The following is a 27,176-nucleotide window of genomic DNA, read 5'->3' as shown; positions in this document are numbered from 1 at the left end:
AGACGAGGAGGCGATGACAGAGCTAGGGAGTCGGGCGACTGTGGTTACAACCTGAGTCCAAGAGGAACGGGAGACGGGACAAAACACTTCAGACAATCGGAAACAGGAAAGCCAGTAGCGCAGAAACGGACAACGCCGACCTCCCGCCCCGGCGCCAGAACGTTCGCGCGGCCCGGGGGCCTCGCGACCCCACCGAGTCTTTTCGCGCGAGCCTGTCAGCAACCAAGCCTCGCGAGGCTCGGAAACGGCGCGCGCATGCGCGGGGGCGAAGAGGAGCGCGCCTCGTGCGGGGCTGGGGGGCGGTCCTCGCGTTGCCCCTGGAAACCACCGGATGCCAGAGCGACCCGGGAGCAAGACGTGAGAATACAAGATGGCGGATGACCTAGACGAGCTCTTGGATGAGGTGGAGTCCAAGTTTTGCCGACCAGACCCACTGAGACTGGGTACGGTCGAGCGGCCCAGAGGCGGCGGCGGCGGCTTCTTCGGCAACGACCAGAACCGAGCCGAGGCGAAAGAGAATCTCAGGTTAACAGGCGGGAGGGGTGGGCTGTTGTGGTGAAGCCTGCTCCAGGCCCTAAGGCCACCCCTCCGCCGCCAGACCGAAAGAAACGTACGCCCACCCACTCACCCCAGCCCACGACCTCCAGCTCCTCTCCGCGTTCCGGCCCAGACCCTCAGTTCCTCACTCTCCGGGGCCGCACGTACTCCCGCGCCTCGTCCTCGAGGATCTTAGCATCTCTCCCCGAGGCCCGACTCCGCCCCCGAGCAGGCCCCGCCTCTGAAAGCCCGCGGCTTCCCCAGGTCTGTTCCACCCGGACGCATCCCGGGGCTGCCAGTGGGGCAGAGAGGGTGCAGTTTAGGCCCCTGCTCTAGAACCCCAAGGGGGTCACGGTGACCCGGGCCTACGTCTGCGTGAGTGATCCTCGTCCCCTTTTCAGGTGCGGGGACCCCATTCCCCAGGCGGAACAATCCTTGGGCCAGTTGCTGGAGAAAACGTCTGCATTCTAGTCCATCATTTGTTGTTGTTTTTCCCTTTGAAGCTCAGAATTGAATGAGGTTGGATTTCAGATAAAAGGTTTAGTTACTGGTCACACTCTATTAATCCCACCACCATCCTTCTACCCAGGGCCCCAACTAAGGGTCCCAGAGGATCTCAGGTATCCAAATTGAAATTTTGGGAAATTTCTTAAAGTCTTGGTTTTTGATCCAGAAAATATCTTTCATATTTGTCAGTCTTTTTTTTTTTTTTCTGTGTAATTATTAAATAGCAGTGACTTTCTTCTTATCTCCACTTCCCCTCAGTTCCATTTTTGCCAGAGTGAGTATAGGCCTTCAAAGTGATAACTTGAGAGGCTGTGCAATAACACTTGCTTGAATCTCTTGGGAACTCTTGTGGAATTACACGGAGGCAGCTTTGGAGCGAACTATGAGAGTCAGTCTTGTTCATTGACGGTTGCATCTGTGGGTTTTGTTTTGTTTTTGTGTACCTCTGTGTGATTTCCCAGAGCCCAGCACCATTGCTTCCCAATTGACTAGATTTACCTCTGATGACGTATGTTTGTTTAAAAACTCACTGTCACAATAAAAACATTCCAGAGTCTAAAGTTCAGAAACAGAAGTTCTTAAAATTAGTTGAGTGCTGGGCAGCATTCTAAGAAATAAATATTGAGCCAACTAAAATGACTGCTTTGAATGGGCTAAGGCTCACTTGACTGTATATGTAAATATCACTCTCATTAATTTGTATATTGTTATCTTGAAGGCTGGACATCCTTCTGTACTGATTTCCAGCAGATCTACCATTCCTGTTCTACAGCAGTGTTACCTTGCAGTTTATTTGTTCTTTTTATTCACTCCTTTGAGGGTGGAGAGAATTTATCAAAGAGCCTTCCAGAGCCTATTCATCTTAGGAGAACTAGCACAGAGGGATAGGATGACTTGGAGCTGACTGCTGAAAATGGTAAGGATTAGTAAGATGGACAGATCCTTTCCAAGCACAGGTCCTTTTATGCCTCTCTCTCTCTGTAAAATCCATCCATAATCCTTGCACCCCATCCCACCATACTAAGTCAAATTCTTCAATAATACATTTACAGAAGCTGTAGCAAGCCAGTACTACTGTTATTCACATGTTAAAACTTTTCACTTGGCAGTATATTTTTAAAGGTAAATTGCACAGAAAGCACCAACAAAGACCCTAAACTTAAATATAAATGCAGTATATAATGACAAACATTAAATTTTGTCCTGAGTCAAAATTGATACCAGAAAGTTAGGAACCTACTTATATTATGAACTTATTAATAGGAGACTACCTGCCAATTGTATAGTGATTTACTTGTATCTCTTTTTCTTAAAAGAGTTAAAATACTGGAACTGTGTCTTTAAAATGACAATTCTGCAACTAATATATGACTATGCCACATCTGGATATCAGGAACAGCTGCTAATATTTACAGATAATATCATAATCTTGATAATAGGTATAATAATAACCAACTTTATTCAATCCTTTCTGTATACTAAGAGCCTTATGTGTGTTAATTTCCAAATCCTTATGAAGTGAATGCTATTATTACACTCATTTTACTGACCAAACAAAGACTTAGAAAAATAGTTACTTGCCCAAGTTCATATTTCCAAGTCTACCAGGACGTTGTACACCTTGATAAAAGCTTTTTTGTATACCTTTCACATTTAATTGTGGCTCAAGTGTTAAACCCCAATTGTCTGTATTATGTAGAATATGTATTTTATTTTTGACAGAAACTATATTTTAAATTAAGATTCAATATAAGAAGCAAAGTCAGAGAACCAATAGCTATTTATTAACCTTTGATAAAGATTATTGTATTGTAGCATCAAAAAACCAAACATTATACCATTCTTTAAAATGTATATGCTTTCTCAGTGAAATGATGGCATTGTTTTCCCACTTCTGTAGGAAAACATAGGCAAGCATAGACATCATAAAATTGTGTACTCTGATAACAGACCAGAGTCTTAATGTAAGCTGGCAGTTCGAACCCCTAAGAGTACTGAGTAGACTGATAACATTTGAATGCATCTGATTCTTGAAATTGTGAAACTGCAGGGGAGAGGGGAATCCAGAGAGAACACTCTGAAAACCAAAGGAGAGGATTTCTCAGGGGGAATTTTAGCAACCTGCTGTCACATAGAAATTGAAGGAACTGGTACCCAAGTGTCAGGTGCTTCTGAAAGATTAAAAAGGATTGTTACTGAGAAGGGCCATTGAATGTAATGATTTGGGCAGTAGAGACTTTGGGGGCGAAAAGGGAGCTTCATTGTAGTTGAGGGATATAGAGGCCAGAGACGGAATATTACACCTGGAAGAAGTTTTAAATAGTTGTCTAGATCTGCTTGTTACACACAAAATGTCTGAGGTTCTGTGTGCTTAGTCATGTCTGACCCTTTGAGACCCCATGGACTGTAGGCCACCAGGCTCCTCTGTCCACGAAGATTCTCCAGGCAAGAATACTTGAGTAGGTTGCCAAGCCCTCCTCCAGGGCATCTTCCCAACCCAGGGATGGAACCCAGGTCTCCCACGTTGCAGGCAGATTCTTTTTACCATCTGAGCCACCAGGGGAGCCCAAGAAACAAACCCTTTACCCTCTGAGCCACCAGGGAAGCCAAGAATAGTGGCATGGGTACCCATCCCTTCTCCAGGGGAAATTCCCAACCCAGGAATCGAACCGTGGTCTCCTGCATTGCAGGTGATTCAGAGAGATTAAATATTGGGTTAGCCAAAAAGTTCTTTTGGGTTTTTCCACACAGCTTATGGAAATTTAATTTAAGCTTAAATTCCATAAGCTTAATTTAAACTAGGTGGATAGTTCTCAACTGTTGATGACTTTACCACTCACGGGGCATTTGACAATGGCATTTTTTGATTGTCACAACTGGGGAAGGGTGTGCTACTGGCATCTAGTGGGTAGAAGTCAGGGATGCTATGAAACATCCTACTGTGCACAAGCCTGCCGCTGTGGCACACACGTCAAAGAATGATCTGGTCCAAATGTCAGTATTTCTAAGGTGGAGAAGCCCTCAGCCAGATTACCAGCTGATGCTAAATCCAGTATATTAATACTTGTAAGGAGGTAGAACAATGGATAAAAACTACTCTTCAGTAGTGATAAGAGAGGGTGGCAGCTTCCAGAGGGTTTTTGGAGTGCTTCTGTGAAGAGGAAAGCATCTTTGGCAAGAAGCCAGCATGGTGGTGGTTTAGTCACTAAGTCGTGTCCGACTCTGTGCAACCCCATAGACGGCAGCCCACCAGGCTCTCCATGCCTGAGATTCTCCAGGCAAGAATACCGGAGTGGGTTGCCATGTCCTTCTCCAATGCATGCATGAAGTCGCTTTAGTTGTGGCCGACTGTGTGACCCCATGGACAGCAGCCCACCAAGCTCCTCTGTCCATGTTATTCTCTAGGCAAGAATACTGGAGTGGGTTGACATTTCCTTCTCCAACATTTAGTAAATGTTAGCTGTTAAATAGAAGTCCCATGCAGTAACAGTTTGTCAGTAATCCTGTGATGGCTTTACCTGCAGAAGATAAAGAGGTAGTTGAGGTACTCCGCCAAGCAACTAACACTGTTCTGTGTGGGTTTGTAATTGATCGTTTGGTTATATAACCTTTGGCTCCTGTAGTAAAGAGACTATTTTTTGACTTACAATGGAACCCTTAGGGGAAAATTAGACATATGAAAATTATCTTTGCTTATAATTCTCAGGTTTTACTTATAATTGTACATATTTTTTATTCTTAAATAAGTGGTTGATGTAATTTGGAAAAGTACATACCTACCTTTCTCTTATATATCGTATGGCTTTAAATGTTATATTTTAAGTATGTAAAAGTACACATGTGAATTTGTACTCGGTAAACTACATCTTTTTCTCAAGAAACTTGGGCTATGCCCATAGTACAAAAAAAATTACATCACATTTGTCCTTTTGGTATCAACTCTAATAATAGACTTTATTGAAACAAAACTCTTCGGATTCTTGACTGACTTTATCTGCACTTAAGCTTCAAATGTTTTCTTGGTTTTTTTTGTTGTTGTTGTTTGTTTTTTCAGATTAGCAGAAACATTTGAAAAAGAAGATGATCTTGACAGTCTTATTAATGAAATATTTGAAGAGCCCCACTTCGACAAAAAACACTTTGTAAGTAAAATGTCGTAAAGGTAACAGCAGTTCTTTCATTATCTCAAGACATGTTTAGAATAATCTGAAAGCTTATAGGATTTACAAGTATCTATAGTCCTGAATTATGAGAAGTGAAATTGTTTAAAGAAATTATTCCACTTAGATTTATACAGGAAAGAAGTATTAGAAACTGTGTGTTTTGCTGTTTATTTCTCATCAAGAATGATAAATTAGAAAAGCTGTTGAACAAAATGCAACTTACAGAGGAAGTTGATTACTTGTATTTATTTGTAGACTCTAAGAGCACTCCTCTAAAAGATTAAAATCAGCTTGCATTATAGGAATGTGCTTAGCATCTCAGATGCTTTGCCATTGCTCTCATCCCTGAACTAATGAGTTAGTTGGTAATATGTTAATTTTTTAAATACTTGTGTATCTATGACAACTTTATAAAAGCTTGTAAAATAATGTAACAGCCACCTGTATATTTACTACTCATACTGAACATACCCTAACATTTTGCCAGATTTACTCGTTTGTTTTTTGTTGTTTTTTTTTTTTTTTGGTCACGTTGCGTGGCTTGTGGGACTTTAGTTCCCCCACTGGGAAGTGAACCCAGGCCACAGTAGTGAAAGTGCCACTGAACTACCAGAAGCTATATATCTTTAGATCAAGGCATTTCGGAAAGAGAAGAGAATACTTTTCTAAAGAAGTATTAGAGAAGATAATTTGAAACAAAAATAGCTTTTATAATCATGAAGAAATATACTTTTATACATTTCTTCTGTGTGCTCCCTTTTTTTGAGGGTGAGGAAACAGATTTTATTTACTTATTTGGCTGCACGTTGCAGCATGCAGAATCTTAGTTCCCCGACAAGGGGTTGAACCCATACCCCTTGCATTCAGAACTTGGAGTCTTAACCACTGGACCACCAGGGAAGTCTTTGTATGTTCCCTTTTTGAAGTTAGTTATTACATTCAGTTTTCCAACCTGCAGGAGAGAAAGCAACCCAAGTAAACTTCTGGAGAAAAGCAGATTGATGTCAAACATTGACTGGATGAGAAAAGGAGTGTGAATTGCCAGTCTGTGCCCAGCTTATCCTAAGAGGCCAGATCATGCTCCTGAGAACAATACTCCCTCCCCATTGCTCACCCATTGTGCTGTGTTTTTCTTTCCTTTTTTTTTTTTTTTTTAAGTTAAAGTAAATGGTAACCCACTCCAGTATTCTTGCCTGGAGAATCCCATGGACGGAGAAGCCTGGTAGGCTACAGTCCACGGGGTCACAAAGAGTTGGACACAACTGAGCGACTTCACTGACTCACTCATAGTTGACTTACAGTATTATGTTACTTGCCAGTTATTTTGTTCATTAACCATTTTCAGACTCACCCAAGAAAGCCCAGAAACAGCTGCAGATGTCCCAGTGTGCCAGCTTTGAGTCATAAATGTGAGCCAGGATGGCACATGGAGCATGCTTCCAAAGACAAAAAGAGACTCGGGCACATTAGTATTTTTCAGATATGCACCAAAAATATTTCCAGTTCTGTTTATTTAACAAATAAAAGAGTTAAAAGAAAATTTACTAAAGTATTTTGCCTCCATTAAATTTCCTCACCTACTAGGTAAAATGATGGCATGTCTCTGCATAGTTTAAACTGCCTTTTCTCCTCATTTCCTCTCCTTGGCGGTGGTCCTAGTATGTGGTTGGCATATGTTGTTTGGTACCTTATACCAGTTAACACTTAATAAATGCTTGCTAATGATGATGTTATGTAACTATATAGGAACTACTGTATGGTTGTGACTAGGTAGCTCTACGTTTTCATTGAATATATAATGGTTGATACCATGCCGTTTGATCAAAACTAATATTCCTGAAGTTACCCAGGAGTTTGGTTAATTTATTTTTAGTTCAGGTGAGTACCATTCACAGCCTTTAAAATGAGTCTGAGGTTTTTTTCCTCAATTGCATTTTTCCAGGATGAAGTTTTAAATAGCAGACCCTTCATATTAAATCACTGAAATCTAGTATTAACTGAAGAGTTATAAAGTGACTCTAAATCTTAGCTTGCTAATAATGGCAGTATGTCAATTTTCTAGACTAAATGTTAGCATAGTAATTTGTAAATTCCTCAGGGAGGTCTACTTCCCTTTTGCTTTTAAAAGGTTTTGATCATTGTTTTTATTTCTGAAACTTTAAAATCATAGGAAATTTTTATTTAAGCCATTTTTAAATACTTTTGTTATAACAAATATTAGTTTTCATGTTACAATTATCTAAGTTACCTGTGGTCTTTTATTATTTTGGTTTTTTTAACAGAAATTAAAATCTAAATCTTCAGGTAACACGTCTGTCAGAGCTTCTATTCAAGGCCTTGGTAAAAGGTAAGTCGGGATTGCTTCAGTAAATTACACCCAATGCTAAGCATGGTCTAGTAGATTTTGTTACCATTTAACAACATTGAGCAACAAAGCACTGGTTAGTTTTCAGGGGAAAGACTGAATCGCAGCGTTTTCGGTGCTCTTATGGTCTGTGACTCCTTAGTGCAAAGGAACTTGAATGGGAGGTTATTGCTGTTGTAAATAATTTTCTGCTGTGTGAAAATAAGTGTGAACAGTTTCTCAGAATTAATGTGCTGTTATACTCTTCAGTATTTACTTTGTCCCTTACATTATTTGGCAAACACATTTTCCTCTGACTCATTTTAACTCTTTAAGTGGTCCTGAATGTACAGGTTTTATCCAATAAAGCACTGACCCTGGAATGAATACCTCTTCCTTATAATAGTTGACTTGCTCGGGAATATATACAATTTGATTTCAATAATATAGAGTCAATGAGGCCAAATTAACTTCTCATCCCTCTTTTATGTTTTGGTTTTATTTTTCTCCCCTCTGTTGAACATGTCTAGCTGCAGCCCAGTGTACATTGGCGGAAGCACTGTTCCATGTGGGATTGGGACAAATACTTCACAGAGGTAAGATGTCAGAAATACAGTACACATTAATTAGGTCTTTCCAAATTGATACCCTGTTGAAACATAGTTCTTATCATCTTGGCATGAGTCTGTTTCATCATAAGAGGTATGTTTTGTTAGCCAGTCTGAGGACACTTTCCTGAAATGCATATTATGCGTAGGTGATAGTTGTGAAAGCTGTGATGTTGGGTATGTAGTGTTCATTGTGTTGACACCTTCTCTGAGATCCACTTAAAGTGTCTGGGTCACTTCCATCCCAGCTTGGTTTCCACAGGACACCGGGAGCTGAGCTTCTGCTTTGCCCTGTTTCCCTCCAGGCGCTGGAGGCCAGTGAGTAGACAGGGGAACGCAGCCACGCACTATATGGTGTGTTATACACCCTGCCTGGGCCAAGCAGCGTGAGAAGCTGCAGGTCTGGAGTACCAAAGAGTTCTTAAGCATAGTCTCTTGATTTTACATATTTCAAAAGCAGAAGCCCTCCTTTTGGCGTCTCTTCCCCAGCCCACCTTTTACCCAGTGTCTCACTCAGGACCTTGTTCAGGGTGGTCTTACAGTCACGGTACTGCCTGTCCCAAGCCCCCTCAGACTCCCAGGCTACTCCACTGTCATTTGTCGTAAAATGGGGAAACAGACTGATCTTTAGTAAATCTTTTTTTATTGAAGTATAGTCATTTACAATGTTTATTTCTCCTGTCCAGCAAAGTGATTCAATTGTACATATATATGCATTCTTTTTCATATTCTTTTCTATTACGATTTATCACAGAATACTGAATATAGTTCCCTATGCTATACAGTAGGAGTACCTTGTTGTTCATCTATTTCATGTATAATAGTTGGCATGTGCTAGTCCCAGACTCCCACCCCTTCTCCTTGACACCCAAAGTCTGTTCTCTTGTCTGTGAGTCTGTTTGTTACCGAGATCAGTTCATTTGTGTCATATTTTAGATTCCACATATAAGTGATATCATACGGTATTTGTTTTTCTGTTTCTAACTTATTTCATTTAGTATGATAATCTCTAGGCCCATCCATGTTACTGCAAATGGCCTTATTTTGTTCTTTATTACGGCTGAGTAGTATTCCATTGTGTATATGTGAGGTGAAGTGACGTCACTCAGTCGTTTCCGACTGTTTGCAGCCCTGTGGACTATAGCCTACCAGGCTCCTCCATCCACGTTATTTTCCAGGCAAGAGTACTGGAGTGGGTTGCCATTTCCTTACCCAGGGATCGAACCCGGGTCTCCCACATTGTAGGCAGATGCTCTACCATCCGAGCCACCAGGGAAGTCCATTGTGTTTATGTACCACATCTTCATCCAGTCATCTGTCAATAGACATTTAGGTTGTTTCCATGTGTTGTTTATTATTAAATAGTTCAGCAAATCATTTTACTGTCCTGATAAATTTGATTCTACTTTTACAGAAGCCTACTTAGCTAAATTACTATGTTTTGTCTAATTATTTCTAAAACACTTTTTCTGGTAATTTTTTAAGAAATGAAAGACTGTGCTATATGACTACACAATCACACTTCAGGAGAGAGCATCATTGTATTGAATAATAAAAGTGTGATCCAAAAAGACATTGTTGGAGGGTGCAGCTGGCCTCGACCTTGGAGGCCCAGAAAAAAGGGCTGTGGGACCAGAGGGAAATTTGGGATCTGAGGCAGCCTAGACCAGGAAGACCAGGCCGTGGACAGGCTGCAGCAGCCCACAGGAATAATGCTTGCTGTGAGGGCTGTAAATAAGTGTTGATAGCACCTGACTCATCCTGCGTTGAGGACTGTCTGTACAAAGAATTAGAGACACAGACTGCCGATAGAGAAGAATTCTGTCTGGTTGCTATCAGTCCCGACTTACCTGTGTCAGCCCAGTTGGACTTGTCTCAGCCATTGCCAGACCACTCTGCTTTGGATCCAGGCTTCTCTCAAGTCACCCGTGAACTATACAGCGAGGGTCTCCTAGTTACCATCCACTTCTATCTCCTGTAGTCTCACCCACATAGAGCATTAAAGAAAAGATCCCTCACATACAGTTTTGAGCACCTCTCCCCTGTTCAGAAGGAAAATGAGAGCTGACATCTGTCTCATATTAACTCTAAACTCATTGTTTGCTTTACTAAATTGTTGTCCTTGTTCTTCCTCTTCTTTTTTCAGTTCTTTTACCTCCAGTTGAAGCTTAGGTCAGATACTCTACTTCCAGTAGAACACTTGTTATGCTTCTATTAATACTTTCCGCTTAACATTTTTCTGCCTTTGAGTATTTTTACATTTATTCCCTGTCTAGAATGGAAAACATACTTACAACATGCAATTTGCATGTATATGCACAGGTAAATGTTTATATTCACAGATCTTCTTCACGCATCACGAAGATATTAATCATTGACCACCCTCTTCATGACACAGATCAGCACCCACAGAAAGATAAGCACGTACATATTCATGTGCATGTAAATCATTACATGTGTGAAGTACTTTATACTGTCCAGAGTACTTTTTTTGTATACATGTATTGGTTCATCTGCTCACGGAAAAAAACCAAGATGCAGATAGAACAAGAACTTTTAACCCCATTTTATAAATGAGGAAGCACTGGTGTTATTTTCGTTAAACATGTACTAATTCATCATGTTCTTGCTAAGTCCTAGGTTTTAAGTGAATACCTTGTGGCAAACAAATAAATGGACACTTCCCTTCCCTCAGTGAGCTTTTAGTCTAGATAAGGAAAGAGACTTTAATTCTACAAATAACTATTTAATTTCCACATAATATGTAATATAAAAGATAAGTGCAGAATACTATACACATAGATAGTTGGCATTCTAGCTAATATGAAAGGTTAGGGAATGCTTTCCTAAGCTAATAATATTTAATCAGACTATGATGCGATAAGTAGGAGTTAAGCAAAGAGAGGGGACCATTGGCACCACCCTGTTAAACGAAGACACACCGCATTAGATGGGCACACCATGCTAGGTCATCCTGAGCTTGAGAAGCCAGAGGTTCTGGAGGAAGGGAGCAGCCAGGTGAGCTGGAGTGTGTTGAGTGGGGGAAAGGGTGGCTCTGGAAGGAGCTGGTAGTCAAAGGATGTTTGGTTTGGGGCCCTGAAGAGGATTTTAGAAACATAAGTCCTAGGGCAGTGGAAGCCATTGGGTTGTTAGGTTTGTTTTTTGTTTTGTTTTAAGCAAATAAAGGTGACATAATCATATTTGTGTTTCTAAAGAAATTTTGGTTCTAGAGTAGAAAATGGACTGGAACTTGGAAGGACAAGACAGGAGGGAACACTGGAAGACCAGTCAACAAGCAGCAGTTAGCAGTGGTCCAGGAAAGAGACAGCGATGGCCGCGGTGACCTAAGTGCTGGCAGTGGCTGTAGGGAAAGGGCTGTCACTTGAGATACTTAAAGTACATAAATGACAGAATTCAGTGATTAAATGGCTATTGAAGGTCAGAGAGAAAGTTGTCAAAAATGACTCCCAAGTCCTGTTCCTTGCCCAAGGCAAGGACTCAACTGTGTAATTTGATTCCTAGTCCATTATGCTTTGTAGTATACCAGTTGATTATATAATGTATGCAAGAGGGAAGCTCTTCTGCTACTGTAACTGTTATTTTCCAACTGCCCAGACAGCAGGACTCCCCAGTGCACGGTGTAGATCTGACTGAGAACCACAGAGTCTGTGCAGAAGACGGCATTGGGCTGTGTTATGGACATTCCCACCGCTAACATCTTTTTACTTACTAGCCAGATAAAAGGACAAAGCCATTGGTGATACCTTCATGTTTGTATTTCCTCACATTTTAGAGGAAAGACCTGACAGGTATCTTTAATTGGAACCATGAGTTTGTGTTAGATATTCTTTTATATATAGTTAGGAAAGAAAAATATATTTAAGCTCTGAAAATAAGCACTGATGTACATGCTGAGGGTATAAAGGAAGGTCTGCTGTACCTGTTAGATCTGTTTGATTTTGGATAAAGCTCAAGTTTGAGAGTAATCCTGAATGATTTTAGAGTGTAAAGATTTGAGTCTTTTTCCCAGCTGGTGGAAAGGAGGAAGAGTAATAGCAAAGCGTGGTGGCATTGATAAGGTATAGATAAAACCAAAGCGTTATTTTCAAGCCAAACTGAATTTTGCCCTGCTCATTTTTTAAACTACCTGCAAGCCTGGAGTATTCCATAGACTGGTACTAATTATGATCTAATAGAGTGAATCGTAGCAGCGGAATGATTTCTTAGCTGCAAGTTAGTTTTATGTTTCTCAGAGGACAGTGTTTGTAGGAAAATGTGGTAGTGTGAATAGATTTGAATAAACTACTAAATTTTAAATTAAAAAGCTGTATTTAACATTATGGTTGAAATTTTACACATACAAAATGTCAGGAAATTCTAAATTATAGTTCCCACAACAGCAGTAATTCAGCCAAATTGCACATATGTATTAAGGCATTAAAGTTAACACTCTGTGCAGTCATGTAATAAACTACATATGCATAAGAAAGCCAGTTATAGCAGCTTTGGGAACCATCATTTTGCATTTTCCTGACCTGTACATTCAAAATGCAAGTTCAGATGTGTACAAATATAAGTGTGTTGAATTTCCATATGTACAAATTCAATTTCATAGGTTTCTAACAGTTCAAAAGAAAATATGGAATTGTTTTTCAAGCTTGTATAGATTTAAAATGTTTAGTTATTGTTATAATTAATACTTTTAGAAATATAAAGCATTATCAAACTTTCAGGCTAAAATATATTTGCAGTTTTGAAGTTGACATATCTGAATTTTAGAGGGAAATAAATGAAAAAAATAAAATGATGGACTTTATTTTTTTATTTCAGAAGTATTATATGTTTATTGAAAAAAATAAAAACAAAAGTCAAAATGTATAAGGAGAAAGACAACAATCTCCTTCCAAACTTAGACAGGATATTAAAAAGCAGAGACATCCCTTTGCCAACAGAATTTCGTATAATCAAAGCCATGGTTTTTGCAGTAGTCACATACAGATGTGAAAATTGAACCATAAAGAAGGCTGAGTGCCGAAAAATTGATGCTTTCCAACTGTAGTGCTAGAGAAGACTCTTGAGAGTCCCTTGGACAGCAAGGAGATCAAACCAGTCAATCCTAAAGGAAATCAACCCTAACTATTGATTGAAAGGACTGATTCTGAAACTGAAGCTTTAATACTTTGGCCACCTGTTACAAAGAGCCGACTCATTAGAAAAGACCCTGATGCTGGGAAAGATTGAAGGCAGGAGGAGACAACAGAGGACGAGATGGTTGGATGGCATCACTGACTCAATGGACATGAGTTTGGACAAAGTCTTGGAGATGGTGAAGGACAGGGGGACCTGGCATGCTGCAATCCATGGGGTCACAAAGAGTCAGACGGGACTGAGTGACTGAACAACAGCGAAATGTTTTTATAAACACCTGTACAGGAAAATCTGGGCAGTAGATTTTACAAAAACAGCATCATGCTATATATGTTATTGTGCACCTAGCTTTGTGCACCTTTAGGTCAATAAGTAAATGTAATTATCTGTCTCCCTTTATCAACTACCTGATATTCCATAGTATAAATGTTATTCAATCTTTTCCCTCTTGGATAGTTATACAGGTGATATCCTCTTTTTCTGCCATCTCAACAATACTGCAGTAGAAATTCTAGAAATGCCTATATTCTGGTACTTTTATTTGTAGATTCCCCAAAACGGGATTGCTGGCACAACAGCTAGATATAATTTTAATTTTAAAATTATACTAAGATTTTCCCCAAAAGGTTATAAGTTTACATACCCACCAGAAATGTCTGAGAGTGCTAATTTTTGCTAACATAATTGGTTTAAATATATATTCCATAGTTGCTTTAAATTTTAATTCTTTATATAGTGTTTTAACTTTAACAAATGCTATGTGCCAACCACTGTTATAAGCATTATCAGTGTTAGCTTGGTTAGCTCCTCCTAATTGTGAGCGTGTAAGTATTATCACCATTTAAGAGATAAGGAAACTGAGTCATGAGAAGTTAAGTTACTTGACTATAATTACACAGCTGGGGAATCAGCATTTGAACCTAGGCAATCCTGTCTACACTCTAACCACTCATCTATGCTACCTATATTAGTGAGAGTATATTCTAGGTTTTTTTCATTTTTGTCGTTTGTGAACACTGTTTGTCAGTATAAGTATTTGATTATGTGTTAAAGATGTTTTCTTTCACTCTATTACTGGTCTTTTCACCTTGTTTTTTGGTATCTTAGAAAACCCTTATTTCCTTATAATTTTTAGATGATCAAATGTATATTGATTCTAGTTTTAAAATACTTCAAACAATGGAGATTTCTTTAAATCACAGTTACTATACAAGTCAAATTGTTTGCAGCAGCAATCAATAATTCTCATTGTATGTTATCGTTTTACTCCTGATGTTACCGTACAGTACATGAATTTTGAGATTTGCGTGGCATTTCAGTTCCTCAGGTTGTCACTGACTACCTGTTATGTGCTAAGTATCGTTTTAGCAGTTCTGTCCTCTTTCATCAGCAGCATTTGGCCCTTTACTGCATCTCTGCCATCAACATACAAGCCTGCTCTTTTTCCATCTGTTTTAAATATAACCATTTCCTAGTCCCACTTCCTTTACAACTACCACTTCGTCTAAAGAAACTGCTTATGTAGACATACCTTCCCAGTGAAACCTATGCAGACCACTGTATTTAAAATTACAGTACAGTTCCTCCCAGTGCTTCCAGTTTTATTGACTCTACTCTACTTTTTGTTTTATTTAAAGCATTTTTATCATCTAACATAGTATATAATTTAGTTATTCTAAGTATTGTTTATTCTCAAATTAGAATCTATGCTATATGAGGACAGAATCTCACCAGCAAATAGTAGGCTTTCAGTAAATATTTTTTAAGTGAATGAATGAATACATTAATACAAAGTAGTGGGAAAACAGAAGCAAATAAGATATTGTCCCAGCACTTACAGGAGAGACAGATTCATTTCAATACAGTGTGGCAACCCTGAAATTTTCATTAGGAAGGGAAACACTTAAAAAGTTATCTTAAGTGAAGATCTACTTAGGTGCAATTTAAAAATTAAAAGATCTACACATCAGTTTTTTTCTTTAAATCTGTAAATATATATGTGTGTGTATATATATATCAGTATGTAAAATCTTAGTAAAATAGGTAGGTTTATGCAGAAATTTAACCTAAAAATTCAAATAGGTAATCAGTCCGTTAGTATAAAAATTTATAATCAGATTCATCTTTGTGTTTCTGTTGTTTACTCAGTAATCTGTAATGTATGGTATAGTCTATGAATAAATGCAGCAGATTTTCACATTTTTAAAATATTTTATTTATTTGGCTGCATCAGGTCTTAGCTGCAGCATGTGGTCTCTAGTTCCCTGACCAGAAATGGAACCTGGGCCCCCTGTGTTGGGAGCATGGAGTCTTAGCCACTGGACCACCAGGGAGGTCCCAGATTTAAACTCTTCAAATTTAAACTTACCAATAATTTCTAATGTACAGTTCTTTTTCTCTGAACAGAGCATGTGACCATCTGCGTTGTACAGCCTGTGATTTCTGGGTAGAAAGCTACGATGACTATAGGTGGGACAAATCATGTGATTACCTGTTTTTCAGGTATGTTTCTAAAAACTTCACTCTGTGAAAAATGTACTTAATGCAACTTTATATTTCTTATTGTGCTATGATGCCTCTTGGTGGCCTTGGCCAGATTGTGTGACCTGCACTCTTTGATATTTCTCACATCCTCTCCTTTCCATCTGTGCTATCAGCCTAATTAAGGACATGTTAGTTCTGGACAGGAGTTCAGAAGTAGCCTCCTCACTATTTTTCCTGAGCATAGTCTCTTTTTCCAGACCACCCTTCACTTGCCGAGAATTAAAGCATAACTCTGAGTATGTCATTCTCTTGCCCCAAACCCCTCTGCTTACAGAATAGTGTCCAAATTCCTTAGCATGGCATGTGAGACCCTCCACGAGTCAGTCCCCATCTGTCTATCACCCAGCTTTGTTTGTCTTTCCACCATATAGTCTTCAGCTTTGCAAGATTATAGCTACGTCAGAGCACTCAGTGCTCCCATTCCCTATGACTTGGTGTAAACTCTCCACCTCTTGAGGTACCTTCCCACCATTTTATCTACGTAAACCCTACATGTCCCTTGGTACAATTCATTGCTCATTTTCCATGATTCCCATACCACTCTCTCAGCTTGGAATTAAACTCATCCTTTTTCATGTGTCCACAGCACTTTGTACCTGTTACAGTACTTAACTGTAATAAAAGGTTGAAAAGCTCTTAGGTTTGTATATATCTGCCTCCCTCCTTGTGGTTGAGATAATGTCTTACTCATGTTTTCGTAACACTTACTGAATGCGTAATATTTTTTTTTTTTGGCTGTACCTTGTGACATGTGGGATCTAGTTCCCTGACCAGGGATCAAACCCGAGCCCCCTGCATTAGGAGCTCAGAGTCTTAACCACAGGACCACCAGGGAAGTCCCATGAATGCCTAATACTTTTAAGTTATAAAAAATATATTTGAAAATATATATATATATATATATTTGAGCTATACCTTCACGTTTTCAAATAAAAATTAAGGGCTAAAAATTAGTAAAGTACATATATCATGCATTTTGGGGCCCCCAAACCTATGCCTAAACAAAGACTATATTCTCAGATACAAGTAATCAGAATTATTACAGCACTCTTCTGTAGCATAGGAAACGGGTGCATGGCTTTCTTCACACCTTTCTGGTAGCTGTTCTCATGTAAATCTATAGGAGTCTCCTCTAGTGTTAATGTAAGAGTTTTTAAACTTTTCACATCAAGAAATGTTCTGAAAATCTTGTGAAAACTTGGAATCCTCTCCATATATGCAAAGAAAAACTCAAATATGTAAATACATAGAAAAATTACAATTTGAGAGATTTCATGGTCCCCAACCCCAAAAAAGCCTAGTGTAATCCCCAAATCCAGGTCAGGAGCCCTTATTCCTGACCTGGATTTGTGTTAGTCCACTTTTTAATCCCATTGTTGGAAAAGTTAGCTTTTAATTTCAGATTCGTTTCATCTTTTCTGACTTATCTAAGCCCTCTGCTCTATGCTTTCTTCTAGTTGATGCAGTGCATGGGGAATAGTCCACATATTTCACTAAGATGAACCATCAATTTTTATAAAACTAGTATAATAGAATGCGTATACCATCAAAACGTCAGTGAGCACAGGCATAAAGGAAGCTTGTTGGTGATTTAGTCGTTCTTGAGGAACTGAGAGTGTCTCTGAGTTATCGAGAGCAAGCGCAGTTGGTTTACTGTAACTGTGCTTGTTGCTGTTGTGCTTACTCGCTCAGTCATGTCCTACTCTTTGTGACCCCATAGACTGTAGCCCGCCAGGCTCCTCTGTCCACGGAATTTTCCAGGCAAGAATGCTGCAGCAAGGTGCTATTCCTTACTCCAGGAGATCATCCCAAGCCAGGAATCGGACCCACATTTCTTGCATCTCCTGCATCGACAGGCAGGTTCTTTGCCACGAGCACCACCTAGGAAGCCCATAGCTATGAGCAACCTGGTTTTTAAAAACTACAGACTTCTAGATACAGCTAGAAGATTCATTACACTATTAAAAATAGATGATGTTTATTGTGATTTATTTTTACACAGCATACTGAATACAGTGTTTAAAATAAGAATGATGAGTAGTTATTGAAATCAGTAGAAAATACCATCTCAGGCCTCAGAATGCTTGGGAATATGTTTGGGAGGTAAGAGAATGGAACAAATAAAGGAGAGGCTGTGAATCCCCATCAGGATATAGATCACCGATATATTTTGTAGAGCTTACTAGCATTTCTTTTTATTAGGCTTTCTTTAGGACCTAGCCTGTAGCGTTGTTAAATACCAGGCTCACAAGATGAATAGGACACAGTGCCTGCTCTCAAGCAATGCTCAGTTTTGAGAAAGAGAGACACTGTTACAACATCACATGATAAATGTGAAAGAGGAGTTTCACAGGGCAAGGTGGATCCATTCCACCCTGAAGTATCAGAAAAAGCCTCAGAGCCTTGGAAGATAACCAGGAGTTTGCCTGGCAAGCCAGATGGACACTGGTGTTCTTTTAGGGGATGTTTTTAAAGACACAGGTGAAACTGCATGGTGTGTCTGGCAACTTCCAAGCAGTTTGGACCATGTGGAGTTTTGGATATAAGAGCAGAACTTGGCAAGAGGTGAAGTAGGAACAAGAGATCAAAAAGAGCAGAGGCATAGAAGAAGTGCTGAGGAATTTGGACTTAATTTTTTTAGGCAGTGGATAACCACTGAAGGTTTTTAATCAGGGAGGAGATCTGAATATTTGAATTTATAAAAGATTGCTCACTATTTATGGGAACCAGACCAGTTTAGAATCACAGGAATTAGTGATTCCTGAGATCATGGCATCTGGTCCCATCACTTCATGGGAAATACATGGGGAAACAGTGGAAACAGTGTCAGACTTTATTTTTGGGGGCTCCAAAATCACTGCAGATGGTGATTGCAGCCATAAAATTAAAAGACACTTACTCCTTGGAAGGAAAGTTATGACCAACCTAGATAGCATATTCAAAAGCAGAGATATTACTTTGCCAACAAACGTCCATCTGGTCAAGGCTATGGTTTTTCCAGTGGTCATGTATGGGTGTGAGAGTTGGACTGTGAAGAAAGCTGAGTACCGAAGAATTGATGCTTTTGAGCTGTGGTGTTGGAGAAGACTCTTGAGAGTCCCTTGGACTGCAAGGAGATCCAACCAGTCCATTTTGAAGGAGATCAACCCTGGGATTTCTTTGGAAGGAATGATGGTAAAGCTGAAACTCCAGTACTTTGGCCACCTCATGTGAAGAGTTGACTCATTGGAAAAGACCCAGATGCTGGGAGGGATTAGGGGCAGGGGTAAAAGGGGACGACAGAGGCTGAGATGGCTGGATGGCATCACGGACTCGATGGACATGAGTTTGGGTGAACTCCGGGAGTTGGTGATGGACAGGGAGGCCTGGCGTGCTGCAATTCGTGGGGTCGCAAAGAGTCGGACATGACTGAGCAATTGAACTGAACTGATTGCAGATATTGTGGTAATCCAGTGGGAAGGAAATGAGGATCTGAGTTAGACTAGAGATGGATTCTAGTGCTATTTTAGAGGTAATCCTGACTGGAAGATGAGAGACAAATGTCACCCAGGATGGGTCCTAGATTTCTGTCTTGGTTTACTAACATGGGCCATGATACAGTCCATTGATAGAATTTAAGAACAGTTTTGAAGGAGTCTATATGTTCATTATGGGAGCTGATGAACCTGTGGCTCAGAAGCTCAGATAAGAAATGTCTGTACAGTGGTAGTCAGAACCATGAGACTGGAAGATGTTACCCAGAAAGGTGACTTGGAAACCTGTCACTGAATGCAGAGTTAAAGGCTCATTTAGTTAAGATAGGAGATGCTTTGATGTTTATATTGCAGAGGGGAGGGAAGACATTGGAAGGGGAGGTTATGTGAGTAGCAAGGGCCTAGAGGCTTTGGTGCAGAGTGCTGATGGAAGTGAGCTGTGGGTAGGAAGAGGCCTCCTCTGTGCCTGGGTAGAAGGTGATCATATGCTGATGTGTTCGGGGGGAAAGCTAGGAAACGGAAGCCTTTTCACATCTCATTGCCTGGTTTTGTGAATGAAGATGTGATCTGCTTGAAAGTAGAGAAGTAGAGGGGAGATGAAACACTTGAGGAGGATGGGAAATGATCACTGGGGAAACCAGAAGTAGGTGATGACCAAAGACAATGTAAAAGTTCTAAGAGTATCCCTGAATGCCCAGCAGGACGTTGGGAGCCATTCGTTTTTAGTGGTACCAATCTGCATGTTGGTTATACAGTAAAAACCGTTTTAGTTGTTTCATTGTCCTTATCTTACAAGTGAGGGGAGTAAGTGTAGCCTAGCTTTGACAAGTTCTAGAACTGTCTAAAAGAAGTGTAAGCTATACTTGACCATCCTGCTGTAATAGCTAAATAGTGAAAGTGAAGTTGCTCAGTCATGTCCGACTCTTTGCAACCCCATGGACTGTAGCCTATCAGGCTCCTCCATCCGTGGGATTTTCCAGGCAAGAGTGCTGGAGTGGATCGCCATTTCCTTCTCCATGGTATCTTCCCAACCCAGGAATCGAACCCACATTGCAGGCAGACGCTTTACCGTGTGAGCCACCAATAGCTAAATAAAATGCTCTTATTTTTCTATTAAATTGTATTTCCTTTATGGAAAATAATGATATTTTCTTTCGAAGCTTTTAAAATAATGCACTACTTGAAATGTATTAATTAGTTAGTTCCTTGGCCTTTGTGATTCCTGTTCCTGAAATCTGTAAGGATTCAATCCGATCAAGTGTCAGATGTTAAGTTTGTCAAAATATATTACAGATTGAATAAAGGACACTTCTTCACGTAGCCATTTAGGTTTGTTTTTTTTTTTTTAGTAGCCATTTAGTTTTAATCAAACATATTTAGTTTTATTCGGCTGTTCTCTTTCCCATAAAACTTATTCCTTCCTTCCCCTGTCTCACTGTAACCTTAGCTGAGTCGTTGAGCTGGTCAAAGTCTGTTTCCTGAAGTCAGACCCTTGGCCTTGGAAAGCCTCTCAGGTTTTTGTTGGTGTCAAACTTGTCCCTGAATTTTGTGCGGTGCTGTGTGTGGTGCCCACTGGCCGCCAGAGGGCACTTCGTACCCTGCTTTCCGTTGCAAACATCAAATAACAGCACTCTTTTTTTTTTTTTAATTTGTACTGTATTTCATTTTTACTATGTATTTTTTCAGTATTCCACTTGGAATTTTTTCATCTTCTTTTGCCATGGAATAGTTACATAAATTCAGTACATGAACTGTGAAAATCATAGTTGATTTTCTGTTAATTTTTATGAATTAACTTCTGTAGTCTTTTTTATAATAGCACCAAGTCAGATGGTTATCATTTTTCATGAGTTCTGCCCATTGACTCAATTATGTTAAAATTATTGACATTTATTTCAGGAGAGGCTTTCTTTTTTTCCTGATACTATAAGTGAATAAGAACAAATTGAATCAAATGAGATACAATATGAATTCAACACATAGAAATAACAAGCACTTTTTCTCTATTAATGAAAAATTTCTGTAGTTAACATATCAGAAGCCTGTTAACTTTATGCCTCTTACATGCCCTCCATGTGCAAGCTTTTAAAATATGGCACGGGTGAGTGTTTGAGGTTGGAGATGAACCACCGTCTTTTCCACTCTGTTCTTACTTCATGTTGCCTCTGATGGGACGAATCAGTGATTCTTCAGCTCCTTACGTCACTGTGTTCTACAGCAGCCCTAGTAAACAGACGTAGAGGATTACCATTTTAAAATATTGAAACCCTCAATAAGAGAACACCAAAGTGCTTCTTCTGTTTTGCATGGGAAAACACCGAGTAGTTTAGTGTTTGGCTGTAAAGATTGGAAAATAAAGCAATGAGGATTTTTTTTTTTTTAAGTCATTAAGCACTGAACAAAGCTATTATACTAAAACCTTCTTGTTTTACCAACAGGAACAATATGCCAGAATTCCACAAATTAAAAACAAAGCTGGTAAAGAAGAAAGGAACACGAGCATATGCCTGCCAGTGTAGCTGGAGAGCTGTTGAAGAACTGACTGACCTTCAGACCGACCATCAGCTTCGCTGGGTTTGCGGCAAACACTAAGGATCCAGCCTTCCTACATTCAGACAGCTGCGTCCATGAGCGCAGTCTCTCTTCATCGTCACAGTGTTTAGGTAAAGATACATAGTATCGTGCCCTTTGGAAAAGACAAAATTTCATTTAATGGCTGTACAAATTTTCAAGGACTAAATGGACTTGGGAAGATAATGTGCTTTAACATTTTGAAATTATTCCTTTTTGATATATGAGCATTTCACTTAGTAAGGTAACGGGTTATCCAAATACTTCTTTGCTAGGTTGTCTCCTGGAGTTTCATACAGATATGTAGCCATTCACTAATAATTGCCATACTCCTGACTGCTAATACACTTAGCATGAGCATTCCTCTTTATAGTAGTTAAAGGGGATAAAGCTGGCCCTGCAGAGAGGTCACTGAGGGGCGTACATATCACCTGCTCTGGTCAGATCTGCTGTCAGCAAAAATAATAATTTAGACACATCAGAATCCATAGTCAGTGACTGAGGAAAGGGTTGTCAAGAGTGTGGGTGAATTGTAGGTGAAAACACTGCCTGTATCTGATCTTACTTCACAAATTCAAAGCAATTCTATGCACAATAGTAGGTATATATTACCAGTTTTAACTTATTTCTCCTCCTTTTGTTCATTTAGATATCAAAAGGTATCTGGTTTTGTATTTTAGCAAATATTCATTTCTATATTAAAAAGGTTTTTTTGATGCACCTAAAACTAGAAGGAAAAATCCTGATACAGATCATTGCTGGATTTTCCAAGTACCTTCTTGCCTTTAATGCCCTAAAACTCCATTAAGTAAAGAGAACAGCAAGTAAGATATTTTCTTAGGCAGCCTGTTGATTTTTCTGGTAGGATCAGGTTGACATGCTGTTCATTAGATAACTACATGAAAAGAGAAATAAAGCATAGCTGAACCAGCAGGTAACCTGTTGGGCTCCTTAATATGACTAAGACTTGAGGAATCCTACAAAGCAGCACATTTGGAAAAGCGGTTACCTCAAAATTACCAGCTTCCAGCCTCATCAGGAGATTCCAGTTTGCCAGATGCTCTTCACCGCATGTGTCTATTATGCAGTTCAGATATGTGACACAAGGCTTCCTTAAAGGGAGTAACCAAACACAGTTGTGATCTGTTTAGTCTTATACTGAATCTGTTCCAGCCATTTTACTCAAGCAAAGAAAGATCTGGTCATTCAAATCCTTCTCCTAACCGTGACACTTTTGCATATGTATATAACTTGCTCTAGTAAGTCAGTCTAGTATTCTAACAGGATACATCTCACTGGCAGATGCTCACATTTTTATATTAAGGATATGTTTACAGATCTTATCTTTCAATAAAAGTGTTTTATCACCTAAAATTTTATCAAAAACATAGGATCTGGGTTGAATTGCCTATTGCAAAAAATAGAGCAGCAAGATCCACACATTCAGGACCTCATGGAATTTGGCACATTTAGTCATAATGGTGATTTTTTTTTTTTAATGAGCAAATTTGCTAAATTATGGATTTGAATTTTTTGCTTTTATTATTTCATTATAACTATTCTGTAACTTAGATATATTGCCCATGTGTAGCAGTCCATAACATAATAGGTATAATAATTAATTCCCCAGTGTCGGAAATGTGTAAATGAGTTCATATTTTTGTTGGTAATTTACCTTATAAGCTTTTTAATATTGTATAATTTTTAATCTAAAATGTAGAAAGTATATGTTTATATACAAATGAGTAGACTAGTACCAGTTGTAACTTATTAGCCAAAACGCAGCTACTTTACTGTCAATGTAGAAGAAGAGTGTAGCTTGTAATCAATTATAATTTTTAAATGCAAAGTCTATAAAGCTTTCAAGATGTTTTTCCCATTTGTTTTCAATATTTATAATAATTTTCTACTACCTTCAAGTATCTTATTTTTTTTAATTAAAGTTTTATTGAAACACAGTATGTAACAAACCCACTTGTTTATCTAGTTGTAGAGCCCTAGTGCTGGCTCGGTAGTTGTGGTGCACAGGCTTAGTTGCTTGGCAACATGGGGGCTCTTAGTTTCTGGATCAGGGATCAAGCCTGAGTCTCCTGCATTGCATGAATTCTTAACTGCTGGACCACCAAGAAGGTACCAGCAAGTGTCTGTTTTTTAATCAAGCCAGGTAGCTACTTTGTTTGAACTCTGTTGTACTCTCATACCTTTATCTTACCCAAAAGTAAATAAATAATAAATAGCTTTACTCTGTATTTAGGTGTATTTTTTTTGTTTTATAATAAAATATTCATATGGGGATTAATGTGATATAATTTTGATAATTTCCTTTAAAATGTCAACAAAGTTTTGAGCCATCCCGTTGAACAGAGAATGTATTTATTTGCATTGAGGAAGAGAAGCATGCCATGAGTTTCAGTGCCTGTGTAAGCATGTATGTGTACGTGCACATGTAAGAAAGTGTGGCAGCTAAAGGAGCAGGTCTGCGTGTAGGAAGGAGCCTGTTGATACAGTGGTTGGTGTCCATCCAGACCCGTATGATGATGTCCGTACACTTAACACCTTTCTTTTCTTGGGCCAAAGAAATGCATCAAACTGTGATTTTTAATGGTTTTCCCTCCTTTTCTTACTCACCTGATATTTTTAAATGCAGGAGGGAAGGGTCTTATATCTAATAAGTATTGTAATGAAGCTTAATAGTAACTCAAATGCTGATTTTTTTTCCAGATGTTAGGTTTTTAACGAAATCTCTATTAGCCACCATACTAGCTTTATGTATTGTTTAAGGTAATTCTGAAAGGAACGAAAAATTTCAAAATATACAGTCTCTTTTCAGGTTTTACATTATATCACATTTATTTGGGTTTGTGACACCAAATGTACCCTATTTCAAAGTATGGCTTGGAATATATACGTATGGTTGATAATTAAATTTGTTTTCAGACTTTCCCCAAAATGAGTGACAACATGAAGTGTTACAAAATCAGAGTTGGAAGTCATGTCCCTTTGAAAGCTACTTAACCTTGGGGCTTCTTTTGCCTCATCTTTGTGCATGATGGTATCCCTTTTGTAAGCTTGTTGAGAAGATTAAATTATATACTATGTGAAAATGATATGACATAGTATGGCGTTTAGTTCAGAATAAGTGCTTAATAAATGCTCTCACTCTTCTTCCTTCTATCTATCTAAATTAATTGGTACCACATGTTTCTTACACTAAAGCATTTGATCACGTTTATTCATTCCCTAACATTCAATCTGTGAAAACCTACTCTGCTGTCATTTTATCTTATTTCTAGTAAATATAAACATGTCTAGCTTTATTTTCATGTAAGTTGAAATAACTTTCAAAAACACCCACTCACTGTAGCCTTATCTTCCTACTTTAAACCTATTTGAGCATCATGAAGGCCTCCCAGGCCTTTCACAGCATCTTTTTGGCTTCTTCTGCCTCCCTCCTCTTCCAACTAGACCTACAGCGCACCCACTGTTCTTTAGACTACTGCATGTTTTGCTGTCTTAATGTTCCTGCTTACCCTCATCTAATTCTATCAAAATTCGACTCATTTCTCAAAGTCTGTATTTTGTACATCAGTGGTTTTCATGGTGTTTTCCATTCTCAGAGAAGTCCCCTGGAGTCTTTCAGGGGGTCCACATGGTCAAACCTATTTTTGTAACACTTAAGACATTAGTGCTTTTTCACATTTTCACTTTGTTGACATTTAATACTGTGGTGGAGAGGCAGAGGAACCAGAGATCAAACTGCCAACATTCGTTGGATCATAGAAAAAGCAAGAGAGTTCCAGAAAAACATCTGCTTCTGCTTTATTGACTATGCCAAAGCCTTTGACTGTGGATCACAACAAACTGTGGAAAATTCTTCCAAGAGATGGGAATACCAGACCACCTTACCTACTTCCTGAGAAATCTGTATGCTGGTCAAGAAGCAACAGTTAGAACCCAACGTGGAACAACGGACTCGTTCCAAATTGGGAAAGGAGTACATCAAGGCTGTATATTGTCACCCTGCTTGTTTAACTTATATGCAGAATACATCATGCAAAATGCCAGGCTGGATGAAGCACAAGCTGGAATCAAAATTGCCAGAAGAAATATCAATAACCTCAGATATGCACCCTTATGGCAGAAAGCAAAGAAGAACTAAAGAGCCTCTTGATGAAAGTAAAAGAGGAGAGTTAAAAAGCTGACTTAAAACTCAACATTCGAAAAACCGAGATCATGACATTCTATCCCATCACTGCATGGCAAATAGATGGGGAAACAGTGACAGACTTTCTTTTTTTGAGCTCCAAAATCACTGCAGATGGTGACTGCAGCCATGAAATTTAAAATAACATTTGTTCCTTGGAAGAAAAGTTATGACCAAGCTAGACAGCATATTAAAAAGCAGAGACGTTACTTTTCCAAAACAGGTCTGTCTAGTCAAGGCTGTGGTTTTTTCCAGTAGTCGTATATGGAAGTGAGAGTTGGACCATAAAGAAAACTGAGCACCAAAGAATTTATGCTTTTGAACTGTGGTGTTGGAGACACCACAAGGAGTCAAACCAGTCAGTCCTAAATAAAATCAGCCCTGAATATTCATTGGAAGTACTGATGCTGAAGCTGAAGCTCCAATTCTTTGGCCACCTGATGGGAAGAACTGACTCATTAGAAAAGACCCTGATGCTGGGAAAGATTGAAGACAGGAAGAGAAGGGGACAACAGAGGGTGAGATGGTTGGATGGCATCACTAACTTGATGGACATGAATTTGAGCAAACTCTGGGATTTGGTGATGGACAGGGAAGCCTGACATGGTGCAGTCCATGGTATCACAGGGAGTCAGACACAACTGAGCAACTGGACTGAAGTGGGAGGGGGGTACACAGAAAGCACTTGTGCAGTTGAGTTGTGAGCTGAACAAACCACTTTTTTCATGGAATCCATTTTTGCCTGAAAGAACAACTGACAAACTAAAATTCAGACTTTTTAGCGCACATTTTCTCAAAAATTAACAGAGTGAGTCACCTCCAGGAAAATAACTGGCAGTATTTGTTACCAATGATAAAATGTTAAGTCTTCAAGCAAAAATTAGAATTTTGGGAAACTTGGATCTACCACTCTGAGCATATGACTTTCCAGATGAAACTAGTAGTGATTTAAACAAGTGATTTGTAATGGATTTAAGTTAACTAAATAGTTTTTCATGTTCTCAGTTTTAACTTCTAATATGATAAATATCAATAGATATAACCACAAATAGAACAAGCTCTTCAGGGTTTGCAGTA

The 27,176-nt window shown here is 39.1% G+C and overlaps 1 protein-coding gene across 1 annotated transcript; it reads left to right on the top strand.

Moving 5' to 3' along the window:
* C14H8orf37 (chromosome 14 C8orf37 homolog) lies at window positions 276–25,067 on the top strand. Its single transcript, XM_018058249.1, has 6 exons — window positions 276–525; window positions 5,099–5,186; window positions 7,490–7,554; window positions 8,082–8,147; window positions 15,714–15,809; window positions 21,763–25,067. Exons 1-6 carry the CDS (start codon window positions 371–373, stop codon window positions 21,914–21,916), a joined length of 624 nt encoding a protein of 207 aa, XP_017913738.1. The 5' UTR covers window positions 276–370; the 3' UTR covers window positions 21,917–25,067.

The sequence above is a fragment of the Capra hircus genome, chromosome 14 (assembly GCF_001704415.2).
Source record: "Capra hircus breed San Clemente chromosome 14, ASM170441v1, whole genome shotgun sequence".
Classification (NCBI taxonomy): Eukaryota; Metazoa; Chordata; class Mammalia; order Artiodactyla; family Bovidae; genus Capra; species Capra hircus.
This window is presented reverse-complemented; position numbering and strand designations above follow the sequence as displayed.

Bases quoted from the DNA above. Each gene is read 5' to 3' on its own strand.
- C14H8orf37 (XM_018058249.1), top strand. From the start codon at position 371: ATGGCGGATGACCTAGACGAGCTCTTGGATGAGGTGGAGTCCAAGTTT. The intron at 5,187-7,489 runs GTAAGTAAAATG...TTTTTTTAACAG, and splicing joins ACTTCGACAAAAAACACTTT to AAATTAAAATCTAAATCTTC. The intron at 8,148-15,713 runs GTAAGATGTCAG...TTCTCTGAACAG, and splicing joins GGGACAAATACTTCACAGAG to AGCATGTGACCATCTGCGTT.